The sequence below is a fragment of the Hemiscyllium ocellatum genome, chromosome 25 (assembly GCF_020745735.1).
Source record: "Hemiscyllium ocellatum isolate sHemOce1 chromosome 25, sHemOce1.pat.X.cur, whole genome shotgun sequence".
Lineage (NCBI taxonomy): Eukaryota > Metazoa > Chordata > Chondrichthyes > Orectolobiformes > Hemiscylliidae > Hemiscyllium > Hemiscyllium ocellatum.
In genome coordinates, this window is record NC_083425.1 from 35,846,182 (window position 1) to 35,865,781 (window position 19,600).

The 19,600-nt window shown below is 39.4% G+C and overlaps 1 protein-coding gene across 3 annotated transcripts in view; it reads right to left on the reverse strand.

Annotated features, from left to right (window-relative positions):
* tmem104 (transmembrane protein 104) overlaps positions 1-19,600 on the reverse strand; it is a 217,116-nt gene that overhangs the window by 108,208 nt on the left and 89,308 nt on the right. For all 3 annotated transcript variants that reach the window (XM_060844558.1, XM_060844559.1, XM_060844557.1), the window contains exon 8: positions 5,206-5,305. In XM_060844558.1, coding sequence (XP_060700541.1) covers positions 5,206-5,305 — 100 coding nt within the window. The remainder of the gene's footprint in view (positions 1-5,205; positions 5,306-19,600) is intronic.

Consider the following 19,600-nt stretch of genomic DNA (forward strand, 5'->3'; position numbering starts at 1 on the left):
AGTCAGCAGAATCAGTATAATTAAAGGTTAAAAACAAGGGACAAAAAAAACACAAGTCGGTGTGATTTTTAGGCCAAGCTGCATTGTCAGATTATTCACCAGGAAATTGAAGCATGTACCAAAGAAAAATACAGCTATTGCACTGCACTTTAATCTTCATAGAATGGATCAAACAAAATAATTCAAAGGACAAATTCAGTGTTCAACACAATTTCCTCGAACAATGCTTTGCAATGCAACAGGGAAGCTGTTAGTTGGATCTGGTCTTTAATTAATAATACAGGATTAACTAGTAATCGCCCAGTAAGGAATGCTTTGCGAAAGAATGATCATATTAAAATTTGCATCAAGTTCATAAGGATGTTGTAGACAAGGTTGATAACAGCCTAAAATTTTAACAGGACACAGATAGATTAGGCTAATGGGTAAAGTTGCAGCAGATGGATTTAATTTAAATAAGTGTGAAGGTTATCCATTTCACACAATATAAAAAGGGTACATCAAAAAGGTGCTTTGTTTTTCAGAAGACAAAGTTAAATACTGTGGATGTCTAACCAGATTTGGGGGTGATCAGATGCAGAAAATAGTCAATATGACTAATGGAACACTAGCCGACATCTCATAAAGGCTGGAATATAGGGTTCACATTATATCCTGAAATTTTAGGATGGAGATGTGATGGTGCAGTTATGCAAAATGCTAGTTAGACCTTTCTTACAGTACTGAAAGCAGATTGGGGCATCATACCTTAGCAAGGATGTTTTGGCCTCAGACAGTGTTCAACATAGAACTCCAATTACCTGGACTTCAGGGGTGAAGTTTGAGGAAGGATTAGATAAATTATTATCTAGAATTTAGATGGTTAAGTGATCTAATCAAGTACTTCAGGATATTAATAGAAATAAAAGTAAACTATTTCCAATAGTTGAAGATTCCAGGATTAAGGCCAGGTCATTCAAGAGGGAGATTAGAAAGCACTTCCACATGCAAAGAGCAGTGGATGTTTGGAATGTTCCTCTTCAAACAGCAATTGATGTTAATTCAACTGTTAAGTTGAAATCCGAAATGGACACGCTTTTATTAAGAGGATAAAGGGACATTAGAAGAGAAATTGCTGCAGAAACTCAGCACGTCTTGCAACATCCATGAAGAGAAAATACAGTTAATATTTCAAGTCCAGTGACCCTTCAAGGGATATGGGCTCAAGGCAGGCATAGAGTTAGACCACAGATCAGCCATGATGTGGTTGAATGGCAAAGCAGGCAAGGGGCTGAATGAACTACTCCTATTCGTATGTGTCTCAAGTTCAGAAACACACAGTCAAATACATAGCAACGAAGATTGAAATAAAATCAAAATATTGCTGATGCTGTTCAGAGAGTCATGTCAGACTCTAAATGTGAACTATTTCTCTTCAAGATGCTGCCAGGCTTGTTGAGCTTCTACAATATTTTCTGGTTTTCTTACATAGATATGAAGTGGAGGTACATATGAATGAAAAATTAAGGTGGATTAGGAAATTAGGTGAAAAAAGGATAGTAGATAAGCAATGGTAAGAAAAGCAATATTTTCTAATTCTCATTTGATATTTAATTGAGAAATTAAAACTTTCATGGAAAACCATCCATCTGTAACTTATTACAAAGAGGTTTATTACACTGCCAAGAGTGCAACCCAAGGATTGGAGAAATCTGCAAAGGTTAATGAAAACTAGGGGTGGGAACATTGCCTGCATAAACTAGCAATAAATGTAAAAGATTCAAATACACTTTACATGTTGGTAAACAATGGGCCTTTAAAGGCAAAAGGTGTAACACAGAAGAAATGTCAAATGAATCTCAACGAAAACAAAAATAGAGCTACACGTTGACTATAGCTTTATTACTCTGCACAGTTCGATAGCATGACCCAACTCTTAAAAATCATAAATTATCACCGCATCTTTTGATTCTATATTAACCATTTAGAGAATCCAAGAGTGCTTTGGCTTTCTTTGTCAAAGACTGCCTAAAAACTTATGCTATCAAGGAATTGTAAATTCGTTTGAGTAGCTTACTACACTATGTTTAAATGGTTACATTGTGGGTTTTCTTTTAAAACTTATTCATTCTCTACACTTACCATTCACCTGTGTTTCAAATTCCTTTAGTTTTCTCCTTCGTGGTTTGCCTCACTACACTTGTCTCCTGTTTATTTCAACATTATGCTCCCAATTATTTACAAGAAGAAATAAGTCCACACTAATTCCCTTTAACCTCTTACTATCATTTTGTACTTTTTCATGAAGCAACCTGCTTTTCAAACTGATATTTACTCAAGTCAAACTCCCAGGTTTTTCCATGAGCCGTTTGAAGCTATTTCAAAAAAAACTTATTGATTGCAATCTAATCACCACTCACCTCAAACATTTTAGTTGGATCCAATATATATGAAAGAAATCACAGCTAGCTGTCCTTCAGTGAAGTATTCCAAAATGCTAACTAATTTCATTTAGAATTACAAATTTCAAGGAAACTTTTCCACATCTGGTTTAAACCAACTGGTCTGTAATTTCCCAGTTTATCTTCATCTCCCTTTTTGAATCAAACTAGGGCCTCACCTACAACCTAATCCAGAAGCCACGTACATCACATTTGAACATTGGAGTTACCAGCTAAACAAGAGCAATACAAGATATTCTAACCAATTCAAATTGTACAAGCTTGGTTCCAACAACAGTCAAAACAAAAATCCTTCGTGACTGCAGTATACATTCGACAGAATGAAGTGACGAAGAGAGATAACACAAGCTAGGGTTGTTTTCTTGTAGTTTAGAAAGTTGACTGCTCTGATCTCAAGTTTAAGTTGTGAGGGAAAGAGACAGGTAGATTGAAAGAAAGAAATACAGTTCCACTGGCTAGAAAATTTAGGATTAGGGAGGAGTGAAGTTTAACACTACACAAAAAGGTTTTCAAATCAGATGGGCTGTTGGGCTGAGGAGTGTCAGATGTAAATTAATTTTGATAACTGAAAGGTGCTGCATTTTGGAAAGGCAAATCAGAGCAGGACTTATACACTTAATAGTAGGGTCCTGGGGAATGTTCCTGAACAAAGAGACCTTGAAGTTCAGGTTCATGGTTCCTTGAAAGTAGAGTCGCAGGTAGGCAGGATAGTGAAGGCAGCATTGGGTATGCTTGCCTTTGTTAGTCAGTGCATTGAGTATGAGTTAAGAGGTCATGTTGCAGCTGTACAGAGTGTTGATTAGGCCACTGTTGGAATATTGTGTACACTTCTGGTCTCCTTCTCATTGGAAGTTTGTTTGCGAAACTTGAAAGGGCTCAGAAAAGATTTACAAGGATGTTGCCAGCTTGGAGGATTTGAGCTGTAGGAAGAAGCTGAATAGGCTGGGGCTGCTTTCCCTGGAGCTTTGGAGACTCAGTAAGCACATTACAGAGGTTCATAAAGTCATAAGGGGCAGAGACAGAGGGAATAGCTAAAGGTCTTTTCCCCAGGGTGAGGGAGCCCAGAACTAGGAGGTATATAGGCTTAAGCAAGGGGAAACGATTTAAAAAGGGACCAGAGGGGCAACCTTTTCATGCAGAGAATGGTACGTGTTTGTAATGAGCTTCCAGAAGAAGCAGTGGAGGCTGGTACAATTACAATATTCAAAAGGCATCTGGATGGGTACATGAATACAAAGGGTTGAGGGGTATATGGGCCTAATCCTCACCAATAGGACTAGATTTATTTAGGATATCTGGAAGCATGGACAAGTTAGGCCAAAGGACCTGTTGCCATGCTGTACAGCTCTCTATGTCGCTAAGATAGAGACAAGTACAAGTGAATCAAAGTAGGTTGTTCAAAAGCTACATGCAGACAAATCCCTTAATGTAGCATATGACAGCTAGAAGCATAAACCATTGGCTTTGTCATTTCAATATCCCTAATACCCAACTTGATTTCAATCTGAGAATACATGTAAAATTTCACAATCAATCTCATTCATAGGAGAGCAGCACCTCAGACTAAGATATTCCGGTGTGGACATTTGGGACAAGTATAACATTCCAAATGGAGATTGCTGAATTTTATACTTGGATACAATCATACTTTCAAGCAGCTTTCTAAAAAATGACTGTAGGAGATATATTTATATAAACCCACAGGTTGAAGTGCTCTGACCACCTAAACATGAATAGGTTTGCTGTTTGCAGAGCAAGCCCTGTGGATGTGTATTCAAGTACAATCAGCTATATTAAGCACTATACCATTGGGGCCTGTAGAACAACTGAAGGCTCCAAACTCAATTCACCCCAATACCTTTTGCTTCTTTTCAAAGATCTTAACATCTCTTTGAGGAAGCTTTTCATCAAATGGATACACATGTGAACACCAAATTGTTTTGGCAACATTCCTACACAGTGGCACAGCATCTTTTACTATTTTAAAGATCATACATAAATCATAGGATAGCAGTTATCTTACTTAGCTTGTAAATGCCCACTATAACAGTTGTGAAATTTAAATTGCTAATGAAATAACTCAAATTAAAAGCTTGCAAAATTAAGTGACTAATTCCAGATGGTCATAAATAGCAGGATTTGCTCAAAGCCAGTTTTTATTACTTGTCCTTGAGAATGTGTTGATGAACTATTGTCTTGCTAACAGCCTTGCTGGACCATTCTGGAGGACAAGTGGAATTATTCATGTCACCAGTCCAGCAGTGACCCATGGACCATAGTCAAAACAGCAGATTCCATCCTAAAAGACTATTGCAACAGATTGCCAGAGAGGAGAGGAGAATGTCTTGGGTTATGCTAATTCACGAAAGAATGTTATTGAAAGTTAGTGAGGAGGACAGGTTGCCTTAACTTGGGTTTCTGTTCCCTTGATATTGAATGTGTGAAGGGTGATCTAGTTAAGTCATTAAATTATAAAAGACAGATGCAGTAAAACTCTCCACTGCTCTCCTGCCACATGGCTGTCCCTTTCTAATTCCCAATTATGTGGTTTCCTGATTCCCAGCATTTCACTCACTGCCCCTCTCACTGATCAGCTTTCTGTCACTCACCTACTATCAGCTGCAGTTCAAATGTTTTCAGCTTTGAGCCTATGGTTTCACCGTTGGGTTTAAAGAGTTCAAGTGACAAAAGGCTCAGGACGAAATTGGAGCGATCACTTCTTAGATTTGAAAGTTGCTGCCAGTGTTGTAGTTTGCTCACTCACCAGAAAAATCCTGTAGGCATCGATGCGTCTAACTGATCCCCAGCATGGGTCTGTATCATTGTGCTTTACTTTGCTGTCGGCGCTGCATGACTGATTCCCACTACGGGAAAAGGAAAAGTGAATTTTTGTCCCATCATTAGCATAAAATATAGTTTGAGGCCAAAAACAGATTCAGCTTTGTCAAAACCACTTTGTTTTTATCCAAAACACAAGAGAAACATTCAAAAACAATATTATCCACATGAGGAGTTATGAAACAGGCCCATCTGCCTCAAAATTTATACTCAAGGTCACCGATAGCATCACTTTTCATCCTCTCGACAAAACATTTTAATCAGACTGTCAAATCTTTTATACAATGCAACTATTATTGATTTAATTACAAATGAATCAGTTTAAAATGGCAGCAAACAGAGCTTGTATGCCTTGCAACCATATTTCATTTGTCCTTATTATTGCAATGATATGTAGGTTCAATTCCCATGCTGGCTGAGGTAACCATGAAGGACTCCGCTTCTCAATCTCTGTTCTCAGTGGAGAGAAGACAGACCTCAAATTAAACAACCACGAGTCATTTGTCTAACAAGTGCACAGCCCTTGGTCTGGCAGGATTGATCTTATCCATGATTCATCTAAAAGAGAAGCAAAAATGTTTTTTTTTCCCCCTCAGTCCTAATTAGAGAGTTTAAGGACAGAAACTAGGTGAGATGACATGCTGCCACTCACACAGACAATGGTAATCTAACTAATAACCAAGAGAACTGTGTATGCTGTAAATCAGAAACAAAAAACAGAAGTTGGTGGAAAAGCTCAACAGGTTTTGCAGCATCTGTGACGAGAAACCAAAGTTAATGTTTCTGGTCCAATGACCCTTCGTCAGACTCTTCCTTCACTCTGTCAACAAAACACAGAACCAAAGAAACAAGAACCAAATCAGACACTTGCAACTCAAACCTAGCTGGAAGTGAGAAACTGAGGGATGGCTATTCATTTCCGAGCCTTTTCTTTATTCAGTGAGTGTTGATCTGCATCTTAACCCCATCCTTATTAACCATGCCCATCAAAAATCAAATTTTTGTATTTTCATTCAACTCCTACATCAACAGCTTTTAGGTGATGTCCCCAAGTCCTACTATCTTTGCTGAACAACTTGCCCATGTGGGATAGATGATGAAAGCAAATGAGAATGTGTCTATGTTTTGAATGTTTTACATCAAGGTGACACATGAAAAGCAAGTCATAACTTCACTGATGAACACCAATGGCATGATATTACACTTGAAGACAGGGTATATAGCAGTGCTTCCCCTCAGTAGTTCTCCAAGAAATAGAAGATAAAAAGAGTAGGCCATTTGACCCTTAAGCCTGCTCCACCATTCAATCTAATGTGCGGCCATCAAGCTCAGCACTGTGATCCCTCCCTCTTCCATGTCCCTTGAAACCAGAAAAACCACATCCATCTCCTGTCCTGAAAACCCGATGTTTTGGCCTCGACCACTGCAGCAGTGAATTAAAAAAGGCTCAGCACTCTCTGGGTGAAGAAAATTTTCCTCATCTGTCCTAAAATCTTTTTCCTTATTGTTGAATTATGACAAATAGGTCTGGACCCATCCACCATTGGAAATATCCTTCCTGCATTTAACCTGTCGAGTCATGTAGCATTTTATTGCTTTTCTAAGAGATCCCCTCCATTCTTCTAAACTCCAGTGAATATAATCCTAAATCAACTGAACCGCTCTTTATATATCAGTCTCACCATCTCAGGACTTAAACTTGTAATTCTTTGCTGCAGTCCCTCTAGAAAAAGGTGTATTGTTCCTCAGATAAGGAGACCAAAACTACACATAATATTCCAAGAATGGCCTAAAGTTCTGTATAATTACAAAAAACTTCCTTGTTCCATCACTCAAAACCACTCAATGAAGACCAACATTCATTTGCCTTCTTGACTACTTGTTGCACCTGCTTACCTTAGATTACTGGTGTACAAGAACACCCAGATCTTGTTGAATATTCCCCTCTCTCAACTTTTTAACCAAATAAAAATGTCTTCCTACTTTTACTACCAAAGTGGATGACTCTCATTTATCCACATTCCACTGCATCAGCAATGTATTTGCCCACTCACTCAGCCTGTCCGAATGACACAACATATGCGCCCTCACAGTTCATCCACCCAGCTGTGTCATCTGCAAATTTTGAGCTATGACATTTACTTCTCAAGTACATTTCTGTACAACGCAAATAGGTGTCCTATCAGGAATCACTCTGGTGCCCCAGTAGTAACTGTCTGCCATTCAGAAAAAGACCCATGAATTCCTACACTTTGTTTCCTGTCTGCTAACAAATGCTCTATCCATCTCAAATACACCATGCCCAACCCCATGAACTTTAATTTTACAAGAAAAGGCTTTTGTGCCAGCCTGATTTCAGTGTGGTAGCACAATTTCCTCTTAAGGATGGAGGACTCTGGGAACAGGATAACTTGATCACTGCATCCTAGAAGGAAGCTTGCATTTGTCCAAGTTATCAAAGAAAAAAGGTGAAACGTTCCTTTAAGAGTGTAAATCATTTTCAAAACTCTCATTTGGATGATATACTTCTGCAAATTCTAAGTCTCAATTTTGAAATGAAACCTAACTCTAACCTCAAGATGTAAACTATGGGAATATCTCAAGTGCTTTCCATTATTTCAAACCTGATGCATTGAGAGGGAACATATTGATAATTGGTATCAAATGATATTGCACCTAAATACCTAAAACCTCGAAGAATCATTTGTTAAACTGAATCTAACTTCAGGGGATCAAAGATGGCGGCGATCTGAGAAGATCATACTGCAGAGCTTCGCATCACAGCAGGAGCAGGACGGTCCTTTAACCCGCCCAACCCAGGTCATCAGGATTTCTTGGGGCATTGGAAAGATTCCAGAGCCCTAAGAAACATTTAAAAATGGACTTACCTGTATTTTCAGCTGTCCAGAAATGCCTAAAAAGGGAGGAGGAGCATCCAAGGCCAGGTCTGCAGCTCAGGCTGCAGCAGCCTCGGAGCTGATTACTCTCCAGGGCCTGGTGAACCAGCTCTCGACATCTCGCGAGATGTTGGGGAAAGAGATTGAAGAGAAACTGGCTCCAGTCTCTCTCATGCTGCAGAAGCATGAGCAGCAGCTGGGAGACCTGGAGAAGAGGACGGATGAGGTGGAGCACAGGGTCACAGCGGTGGAAACTGATGCCAGTTCATTCAAGGATGAGATCCAAGCCCTGAAGACTCAGGTTTAGAATTTGTGTGACCAAGTGGATGATCTTGAAAACAGGGGCAGGAGGAAAAAACATTCGGATAATTGGTCTGTCTGGGGGTATGGAAAGGGAATGGCCTGTGAAATTGGTTGAAGATTGGCTTCCGAAATTCCTTGACTAGGAGGCTGGCATGAGAGAATTGAAGATAGAGGGGGCTCACCGGGTCACAGCATGGAGGTCGAGTCTGGGTCAACGCCCTTGTCCTTTCCTGGTGCGGTTCCATCATTACTGGGATAAGGAGTGAGTCATGGAGGCTTCCAGACTCCAGGGGAAGGATTCAAAGGCTCAAATTTATGAGGGGTCTAAGATCATGTTTTTTCAGGACTTTTCAGTGGCGGTGATCCAGAAACGAAAATCGTATGATGGTGTCAAGAGAAGATTGAAGGAACATGGGATTCAGTACTCCCTGAGATATCTGGCAGTGCTTCGGACCACCTTAGATGGATCCATGCATCTCTTTGACTCAGAGAAGACAAGAGACTTTGTGGACAAACTAACCTAATTTAAACAATTGTAGCATGTATAAATATTGTTGCTTGGGTATATGTTTATCATTCTGTAAAAGATATGGAGGAAATCTGTTTGGAGCTTTGTTTTTTCCTTTTTTTCCCCTCTATTGCTAATAATTTAGTTCAAACTATGTCTGGCGGTGGTTAAGACGAACATTTTAAATTTCTAAGTTAGGACATACCAAAGGATGGGTGGGGTATTTATTCCCCCTTTTTTAAAAAAGAAATTTTTTTATTCATATTGATATTCTATGGGGTGTTTATTCTTTTTAGCTTGTGCTTGCGGTGCAGCTCTAGCTGGGAGAAGTGAAGGTGGTCGAGATGGTTAGATGCCTATTTATGGGCAGTTTGGGATGGGTAGTTGCCCCCTCCGGGCAGGGGGTGAGTTCCCCTACTCAGCGCTATTGGCGCTTTATATGTTGGTTTGTTTTCTGGTTTTTGTTGTTTTTTTATTTTTAATAATTTTGTATGTTTGTTAAATGTGGCAGTTTTAGTTTATGTAGTTTTTATATTTGGTGGACCATGCGACACTAAGGCTTGGCAATTTGTGGTTTCGGTTCCTCCGCTCTGGAATTTAAATGTAATTGCAGAAGATTATGGCTAATGATTTGATCAAGGAATATCAAGGGAAGTCACTCACCAATTAAGAGGAAGAAGGTACTCTTGAACCTTAGAAAGGAGATGGAGGATAGTGTTTTGTTACAGGAGACACGTTTGGATGACAAGGAGCATCTGAAATTACAGCAGAATGGCTTTGACAGAGTTTATTTTTCATCATTTAATATAAGTAGGGGAGTGGCTGTATTGGTTAGGAAAAATCTCTCATTTAAATTGTTGAAATGCGTTAAAGACACATACGGAGGTTTGTAATTCTTAAAGCCTTGATAAATGGGGAAGAATATGGTGTTTTAAGTGTTTATTGTCCCCCAGCTCATCCTCTTAAATTCTTGGTAGATGCTTTTTCTAAGCTGATAAGTCTCACGTCTCGGCACATTATAGGGGGACATTTTAACCACCTCATGGACCCCACCAGAAGACAGGTTGCCTAAAGATTCCTTGATCTAAACAAACTAAGTTATTGGGTTTGTGTGGGGAATTAGGGTTGGTGGATGTTTGGAGGTGTCTCCACCCTACATGTAGGGATTTCACATTTTTCTCCAATCTGCATAGATGTCACACGAGGATTGTTTTTTTTTCTGACCCCTGCAGTAACCCTGGATCTGGTGGCATCCTGCATGACTGGTAATATTGCCATCTCTGATCATGCTCCAGTGTACCTCATGGTTAAGATTAAGGATGTTACAGTGGATTCAAGGTTCTGGCGAATGGACCCCTTTATTCTCATGGACAATAAGCTGGACAGAAGCGAAGGTGGTTGAGATGGTTAGATGCCTATTTATGGGCAGTTCAGGATGGGACTAAGATTTTCCAGTGTGGAAGGGAATTTCGGGCATTCTTAGACAATAACATAGGCTCTGTTGATAACTCATCTGTTCTCTGGGAAACTGCCAAAGCTTATACCAGGGGGTTAGTTATTTCATATTTCACCAGTAGGAAGCGGCAGAAGGGTAAGCTGCAACGTCTCCTTGAATCACAGTTGAAGGCAGCCGAGAAGGCCTATTTTGACAGAACCTCTTTTGTCAAACTACAGAGGATTATGGCGCTGCAGTCTACACTAAATTCCATGCTCACGCAGATGGCAAAGAAGGAGCTGGCTTTTGCAAAGCAAAGATTATACAAGCATGGTGACAAGCCAGGCAAATACTTAGCACACCTTGCCGGAAAGAGAAGTGCCCCACAAACCATTACAGCGATTAGGGAAGGGTCTGGGAACCTAACATGTGATTCTAAAAAGATTAATGCGGCATTCCAGAGATTCGTTAAGTTAGATCAGTCTGAGAATTGTGAGGAGGGGCAGGCCAAAATGGAATCCTTTTTGAGAGATCAGAAACTCCCGGGTGTGACTCCTGAACAACAGCCTTTCTCAATGCCCCATTATCAGAGCAACAAGTGCAGGAAGCTGTAAGGCAGTTTCAGAGTGGAAAGGCGCCCGGTCCTGACGGACTTCCCAGTGAATTCAATAAGGAATTTATAAGTATACTATCAGGCTCAATGCTGAATATGTTTAATGATTCATACAGTCATGATTGTCTCCGACCATCCTGAGAGAGGCCAACATTTCACTTATCCTGAAAAAAGGGAAGGATCCAGAAGACTGTGCTTCGTACAGGCCCATCTTACCCTTAAATGTGGACTTTAAGATCCTCTCTAAGGTTCTCACGTTAAGGCTGGTGTTACCCTCTATTATTAAAGAGGATCAGGCAGGCTTCATAAAGGGTCGCAGATCCTCCAATGATGTTAGGAGGCTGCTTAACGTAATTCAAGCATGCCAACAGCAGTCAATACAGGGATTGGCGATTTCTTTTGATGCAGAGAAGGCATTTGACAGAGTTGAGTGGCCGTACCTTTTCTATACTCTAGACCGGTTTGGTCTGGGCGACATTTTCATAAGATGGGTAAAGGTTCTCTACAGTGTACCTCTTGTGGCAGTCATTACCAATGGGGTACGATCAAGCAATTTTAATATTTCTAGGGGCAGCCTTACTTTTTAGGTTGGTGATTGAACCGTTGGCAGAGGCCATCCATTCGTGGGGATCTCAATATATCAACTCCAGAAGTAGAGTCAAAATTACATAAGATCTCGCTGTATGCAGATGGTGTTCTAATTTTCTAGACAAATCCAGCAGTTTCAGTGCCTTGCCTGATACAATGCATTCACGCATTTGGCACTTTTTCAGAGTGTAATATTAATTTTGCTAAATCAGAGGCTATGCTGATAGGTGGTCTTACGAAAGGGTTGGCTCTTGAGAGTGACTATAGATTCCCATTTAGGTGGTCACAGAGAGTTTTGTGTATTTGGGTATATTCATTACTCCAGTTCTGGATTGGCTGTTCAAAGCCAATTTTACTCAATTATTTGAAAAAATAAACAAGATCTCCAAAGATGGGAGGCACTTCCAGTCTCGTGGTTGGGTCGGATAGCACTTAATCTTAAGATTCTCCCTTGTTTGCTGTACCCTATACAGATGCTCGCTCTGATTTTTAACAAACAAACAAACAAACAAACACTCAGGAGACTGAAAGGTTGGTTCAGTTCCTTTATTTGGCACTGTAAACGGCCCCTCATTAAATTAGCCAAACTGCAGTTGCCTCTCAGATTGGGGGGGAGGAGATTTAGACCTTCCGGACATTAAAAATTACAAATTAAGCTCGCTTTTGACCTACGTGAGTGATTAGGTTTGTGGGGACTCTCTTTCAATATGGCTAGAGATCGAAGCCTCCCAAGGCAAAGGTGTCCCCTTGCTATTTTTGGACAGGGTGAGGACAGTTAGGGAATATTGCCATAACCCAATAGTCATCAATACTGCTAAAGCATGGAGGGCAATTCGGCAGAGGGAAGATAATATTAGCAAAACATCTTTGCTTACACCTTTAGTAGGTACGCCAAGTTTTCAACTGGGTATGATAGATTCAGGATTTAGTTGGGCAGCTAAGGGTGTATCTTGCATGGGTGATTTATTTGAGAGAGACATAATGATGTCCTTCGATCAGTTAGTACGGAAGTACGAGTTACCTTACAGAGACATGTTCCTTTTTTTTTCAAGTTAGGGATTTCATTAAAAAAAAGACCACACTTTTGACTGATCCCTACAAATCTGACATAGAAAAAGGGGTACTAAAGGCAAAGAGTACACTTCCTGTCAGCACTTTATATCACCAAGGGGGGGCTGCCACCTCAGATGAGTTTGATTGACTCTGCAAGATGTGAGAAAGAGAGCTGGGTGTTGAAGTTCCTTCAGAGGCATGGGAGGATATTTGGGAGAATGCAAGGAAGATATCAATTTGCAATAGGACCCATGCTTTACAGTTGAAGATTCCCCACAGGGTCACTTAGCCCCAGGCCATTTGTCAAAATTTAAACCAGGGGTATCTTCAGCATGTCTCAAGTGCAAGGTCTGCACGGGCACTCTTATCCATTGTCTTTGGTCTTGTGAAAGGTTTCAAGCATATTGGAGTGTTGTGGTGGGTGCAATGGAGAGGATTTTAGGTGTGGGGTGGAGAAGGACCCTATTTCTCTCCTTTTGGGCCTACCCATTGTGTTTCCTCCAGGTGGCATAAGGAAAAACTTTTTACTATTTTTATGCTCTGTGCAAGGAAGAATATCTTGCTAGATTGGATATCCGAAAAACCCCCAGGCCTGTCGAGTTGGCAGAAGATGGTTATGAGCATATTCCCCTGGATTTTCTCACAAATATGGTACACCACAAAACTGAGAATTTTCACAAGACATGGCAACCCTTTTTGAAATACCTGGACACAGATTTATCTGCCACACTAACAAGGGCTTTTATATAGCCGTAACGATCGTGTTTCATGAGTCCAATATCCAGGGAGGAGGAACTGTGAATGTATGAGTGTTTTGTTTGGCTGGGCTGAGTTATTACTATTTACTTATTTGTTGTTAGGTATTTATTTATTTAGTTAAATAGCTAGTTTACTTTTTTTTATTTTATACTTCTCTATATATGTTTATACATTCGCACAGGAGGGTGGGTTGGGGAATATTTTTTATTATTTGGGTTTAATTTTGTACTATTTTTGTATTGTTTTGAATTGCCTTTTGTATTGGTTGTAATATTTAAAAATCTATTTTTTCTTAATAAAAATATTTAGAAAACTGAATCTAACTTCAAATTATTTAGCAAAAAGTCTCAATGCTATGCTCACCCACTCAAATACATCAAATGTATGTAAGTTAGACACAGTCAGAATTACTGCCAAATGAACTGTTCAATGCAGCAGTCCTCAACACCCAGTGATGAAAAGTGGATCAGAAAGTCAATGTTTATCTGTGTAATCAGTGTGCCTGAATTAGGCCTCAAAACAGAAACCTTATTTGCTGGTCAGCAAAAAAGGCAGCTATGGAGATCAATACATAAAGACTTGCAAACAAAGGTTAATTTTTTTTTTAAGAAAAGTCATTCACTGGATTTGGGAGCTTCTAATTTCTTTAGCATTAATTGGTCTGGAAAAGTTGGTATTGGACTGTCCTGCTAAACCAGTGCAATCTTTTGAATATAGGGACACAGCATTGTTCAGAAAAGCATTCCAGAATTTTCACTATGTCAATTTGATCAAGGTTGCCAATTTGAAACAGCTTAGCCATTCCAGGAAAGGCACTACCATAAACTACTTTGATACAAGGAACACAAATACATGTCTCACTGAAAACTACAATGAGAACATAGGACTGAATTTGACAAAGCAATGGGAAGATCGAGTCACAAAATTCCAGATCATCTCCTTATAAACAGCCAATCATGCATGATATTTTCATTCTTGGGAGGGATGGAATTAGGCCTCCTGAGGTGGTGGACCCAAGGTGGAAAGACAAGGAAGTAGATGGTCATGTCAGTAGGCTAAAACTATGGAGACAATATCCAATTTCAAGATGAACATCACGTCCTCAACCAGCATTTCTTCCACTATTCAGTGGATGGAGGCTGAGTCTGTGGGAAGACATCAAATATCTAAGTGAGCAGAGATACAAGTCATGGGTTATTTGGCCTCTCAAACTTGTTCTCCAATAAGACCATGGCTGCTTTGGCTGTTTAAAATTGCACATTCCTAGCCAGATAATCTGATATTCCTTTGCCCAACACAAATCTACCTCCATCTTAAAAATATTCAATGACACCACCTACCCCACCTTCTGAGACAGAGTTTCAAAGCTGCACAAGATTTCCCCACATCGGTCCTGAAATAGTGAAATCTAATTTTACAAAACAACTCCCAAGCTCTGGACTCACCCAGAAGAGTAAACAATCTTTCAAAAGTTCATTGCGTCCAGACATTGATTATTATACATTTTGCTTAAATTACCCATCCCTCTTCTCAACTCCAGTGTAAACAAAGCTAACTTGCCCAATATTTCCTCATAAGACAATCTGTTCATTCCATGCGTCATTCTATGAAAACTCCTCTGAGCTGTTTACATTGCACTTACACCCTTGTTTAGATTAGGGGAGCAAAATTGCAACAAAAATGTATTTGAGATGAGATCTCACCGACATCCTGCATAACATTAAAGTAGTAATGTTCAACTCTTTTCCTAATAAATAATAGCATTCCATTAGCTGCTTCAATCACTTGCTGTATTCGCAGGCCAGTTTTATGGCACATACATTAGAACATCTAAATGCCTTTGCATCCTAAGATTCAGCAAAGTGCTGTTTATATAATGCTTTTTTTTTCCTTTCTCCCTATCAAAACTTCATATTTCTCAGCATTAGACTTCATCATTCATTTATTTTGTTAAAAATGCAATGCACATTCAGCTGCAGAGCCTTCTTCTTGGAAATAGCTTAGACTGCTGAAATACTGTTAGCTGTTCTTCTCTAAGTCTCTTCCTTATATTCTGTAACCTTCATTTCCATGTTTGCATTTGACCTTCCTGCCTCAATTCACCCCCTTGATATATGACATTTACCTAACCCAGATCCCTTAACCCCTTGTTTCAGTATGGCAACCCTTCAGCTTCTTTGTTTTGCTGCTCACCAAGACACTAGTCTTAATATAATTCATATAGACTGTCGCAGATGGTATAAATCCTGTTTGCCCCAGTTCTGCTTCCAATGTACCAATTACTTAAACCCACTTCTCCCATACTAATATGAGACAGGCAATCACTTCTGGAATTTTATTCATCCTATGCCAATTTTCAGGTTCACAGCAAGCCAAAGAATACTTTCATTGAAGTCTATTTTTTAGTTTGGCACCTCACTTTTCATCACACCAAGCAGAACTTTTATTTCTTGTACTGATGTGGTCCACAACCACAAGATCCACTCCTATCCTACTGAAAATTCTTCGCTAACTCAGTAAATAGCCCAAAGCCTGGCACTGGGCAAACAACAAAACTATCTGAACTCTTGCTTTTTGTTGCAGAGAGGAACACCAAGTCTTCCTCATTATTATTGCTACATTCCTTCTTAAAGCCTCAACGAACTCAAAAGACATTATGTACCAATCGCTGTGGCCAATTGCATAATTTACTCTGGAGTCTTCTCTCATCGAATTGAGGACACCACAAATCTGTTGGACAATCATGAAGGCTGAAGAAAAGCAGTTTCTTCAGTTTTTAATGCAGAAAAGCATTGCTCCCAATAGGAGAAATGAATCTGAACTCTTAGACAATGCTGGCAAATACAATGAACAACTTTCCTTTGCAAGACAGAAACCTATAATCAATTACTTGAGTAAAAACATATCTGACTACTGTAGCTGAAGTAACACTTTTAGTACTTCAAAACCTGTTAGAAAGGAATTTCAGGTGTAGGTAGCAGGCTTGTTTGATTTCCCACTTAGAAAGTGCAGCAAGATTGTTTAGCATATGTCAATCCCCTTTCAATGAAGGCTCACATGCCCTCCTAATTTCTTGGGGTATCTGCATGCTGATCTATTCCTTGCAAAAGCTTACTCAAGTTTCCAAATATCGACATTACAAAGTTCACACGCTGCAAAAATATTCTGTTTTTCACTTACTACTAAGGGAATGGTCTCACATTTGGTTAGGTTAAACTTGATCTGTATCCTTGAGACCAACTCTTGAATATGTGAATAACTTGGCAACTAACAATCAGTCTAACAGAACATAATTTCTTCATTTACTTTCACACTCCTTTCTTGACTACGTGGCAATTTATTTAGACAATAAATCTGCTAGTTATTCCAGAATCAGGGAATTTAAGATATTCTGCCCAAATTCTTCCAGTGACTACATCAACAGCAGAAAAATTAGTCTTGTTCCTACTGTTCAATTTCTTTCAAGAACCTCTTCAAAAGGAAAACCTTCTGAAAATCTTATCTTTTGGGCCCATAAAGAACTACAGCGTAAGATACAAGGTCATCAAGAAAGATGGGAAAAGAAAGTGTGGAGATGGCAATATTGTGACGACCACAGAGGATAGCCTAGAGGAGACAGGAATGGAATTAATTCACTTAGAATTAAACCAAATCTAATATTATAACCGATTTATGCTATAGATCAAATTGTGAAGACAGAACAAATTTACAACAACGTATGAGTAATGTAACATGGGGGGAGGTGTAAGCAGGTGAAGAAAAAGATATGGAATGACCTCCTAAAGTTATGTTCAGTAGAGTTGTTTTTAATAGGTTTTCTGCCATATGAGGCATCACTGGCCTTGGTCCTTGGAAATGTGGTGATTTAGAGTCAACAGGGAGATATTTCGTGAATGGGATCATAATGAAAGGTTTAGGTTATTTATGGAGAAGGACAAAGAAACAACTGAACTGGAAGGAAACCAATTTTAGTGGCATGCAAATAATTATTGCCAAGATGAACTGGAATGAAAAGTTTGCTATCAAAATTGCAATAATGGGTTGACTTCCTTGTCAGAGAAGAGGATTGGATCAAATATCAAAGCTCATTCATAAGGTAGAACAATCAAAAAGTCAGAGGTGTCTGGATGAATTAATAAATGATGAGCAAAGCATAAGCTGATGACTGACATCTACTTGTTCACACAATTCAGAATCAGGCTGAAGGTAAAAGGCTCAGAGGTGAAAAGTGACAAAGGAAACAAGAAACGAGACTTGCAGCCAATAAAGAAAAAAAAAATCTGCAATCTTCTACATAAAAAAGGGTTTGGGCTAATGACAAACTGAAAAGCACGTAAAGGGCATGGCTGAAGGATTAAATGCACATGCTGCATCTCTGTTGCCACGAAGATGCTGCAAATGACAAAACCTGGAAGCTTTGTGAATAAGATAGAGACAGAGCTCAAAAAACAGCAGGGAAACCACAAGAATGAGTAAACATACCTTCATTAATTTCATTAGCTATGAAGAGATGAACTTTATTTGGAAGAACAAAAACAGCAACAGAAAATAACGTTCACAATTCCCAAGTACAAGAACAGAGGAGCCACATATGCACCATCTAAGTAGCCATCTCTTGCAGATTCCTAGGACATAGGCCATCTGCTCATGGTGATTTGTTCAATTTCAGTTCAGAGTTTCTCTAAGATTTTCTAAGCTGATGTTAATTGCCTGTTGTGCCTCTTATTAGCCTTAAGATGACATTTCCTCTGCTATAAATGTGTCTTCTATTCTGAGCAGATGCCAAATATTGATGCCAACTGACTTTCAGTCACTCCCATGATTTTTTTTATGTGCATCCAAGGAGACAATTCTTTCATCTATACATGCGATCATTCTTACAATCTTTTTCCATTCCAGGTTAAATTCGTCTCACTTGCCCCTTTCTTCAAAATCAATATTTTGTGACTACTTAAGTTTTTCAACACTAATGCTTAGCACTGACTCAAATCTAGATTATCCTACCTTCCTTAGTAAGCGACAAGGCTACAGACTATAAGTATACTGAGCAGGTAAGATTTGACGCAGGAAGATTTCTGGGAACATGGACTTTGCTTCTTCCCACCCTTGAGTATTTAGCCAAGTACAGAAGGAACTCCATGGTGAGTAAGTGACAAGCTATGCTAATTGTAATAAACAGTTGTTAAAATTAAGGTGTGGCAAGGCAGCTCATTCAAGTGGAATACAGCCTGTGGCAAGTGATGACTGCCCCACAGCTCAACATCAGTGGCTCTACGAGCTTCAGGTCCAGATTTCAGAGCAGTACTGACAGTTAGATTGACTGGTGCACAGAAGACTAACCTAGATGTTTCAGGAGACCATCCCTCACCAAAGGTTAGGATCATGCAGGCAATTCGGAAGTGGGTGACTGCTAAATGCACAAGTCTCCTGGGTCTCACTTGCTAATTCATGTAGCATCTTGGATACTCTCCTAAGGCAATAATTTCTCAGAAGAGTGCTGTTGTTACAAGTACAGACAGATGTTTGTTCTTGTGGCCACAGACATAACTTTAGGTCATGTTGTGACCCTGGTGTCAGGGTCAAGATTGCCATGTGGGATCAGATGGAGCTTAGGTTGACTTAGTTTGGAAACTAAAGAGGCAACATGAAGTAGCACACAAAATTAGAAGACAATAAGACAAAGCAAACTTCATATAGGATCAAAATGAAAAATGTTAAAGGGTTGAATTAAAGTTGAGCTGACTGCACGCAGGATTCACAAGCTTGATGATTTCAAGTGACTGAGGTGAATGGGCTTGCTTTACTTGCCATTACAAAAAACAGACTTGAGGGTGACCAAGGAATGAAAATTGAACATCCAAACAGTATTATTTTGTTTTTAAATACTCAAGATGAGCAAAATGGGAAAGATGTTAGAGACAACACCATTAATAACATAATGGTCAGTGTATTCCAGAGAATCTTTGCTATTATGTTTAGATCTTGGTTGGAGGCAAGAAACAGCAAGGGGGAGCAAACACTGGTGAGAGTTCTTTGTATGCAAGTAGTGGCAAAGCTGGGCATGGAAACATTTGATCTAATATAGTCTTAGTTTTAGCCACAAGTGATTCACCTCTCATTGTTTGGGTCTTAACAGAACACAAGTTTGTCAACAACTATGTGATG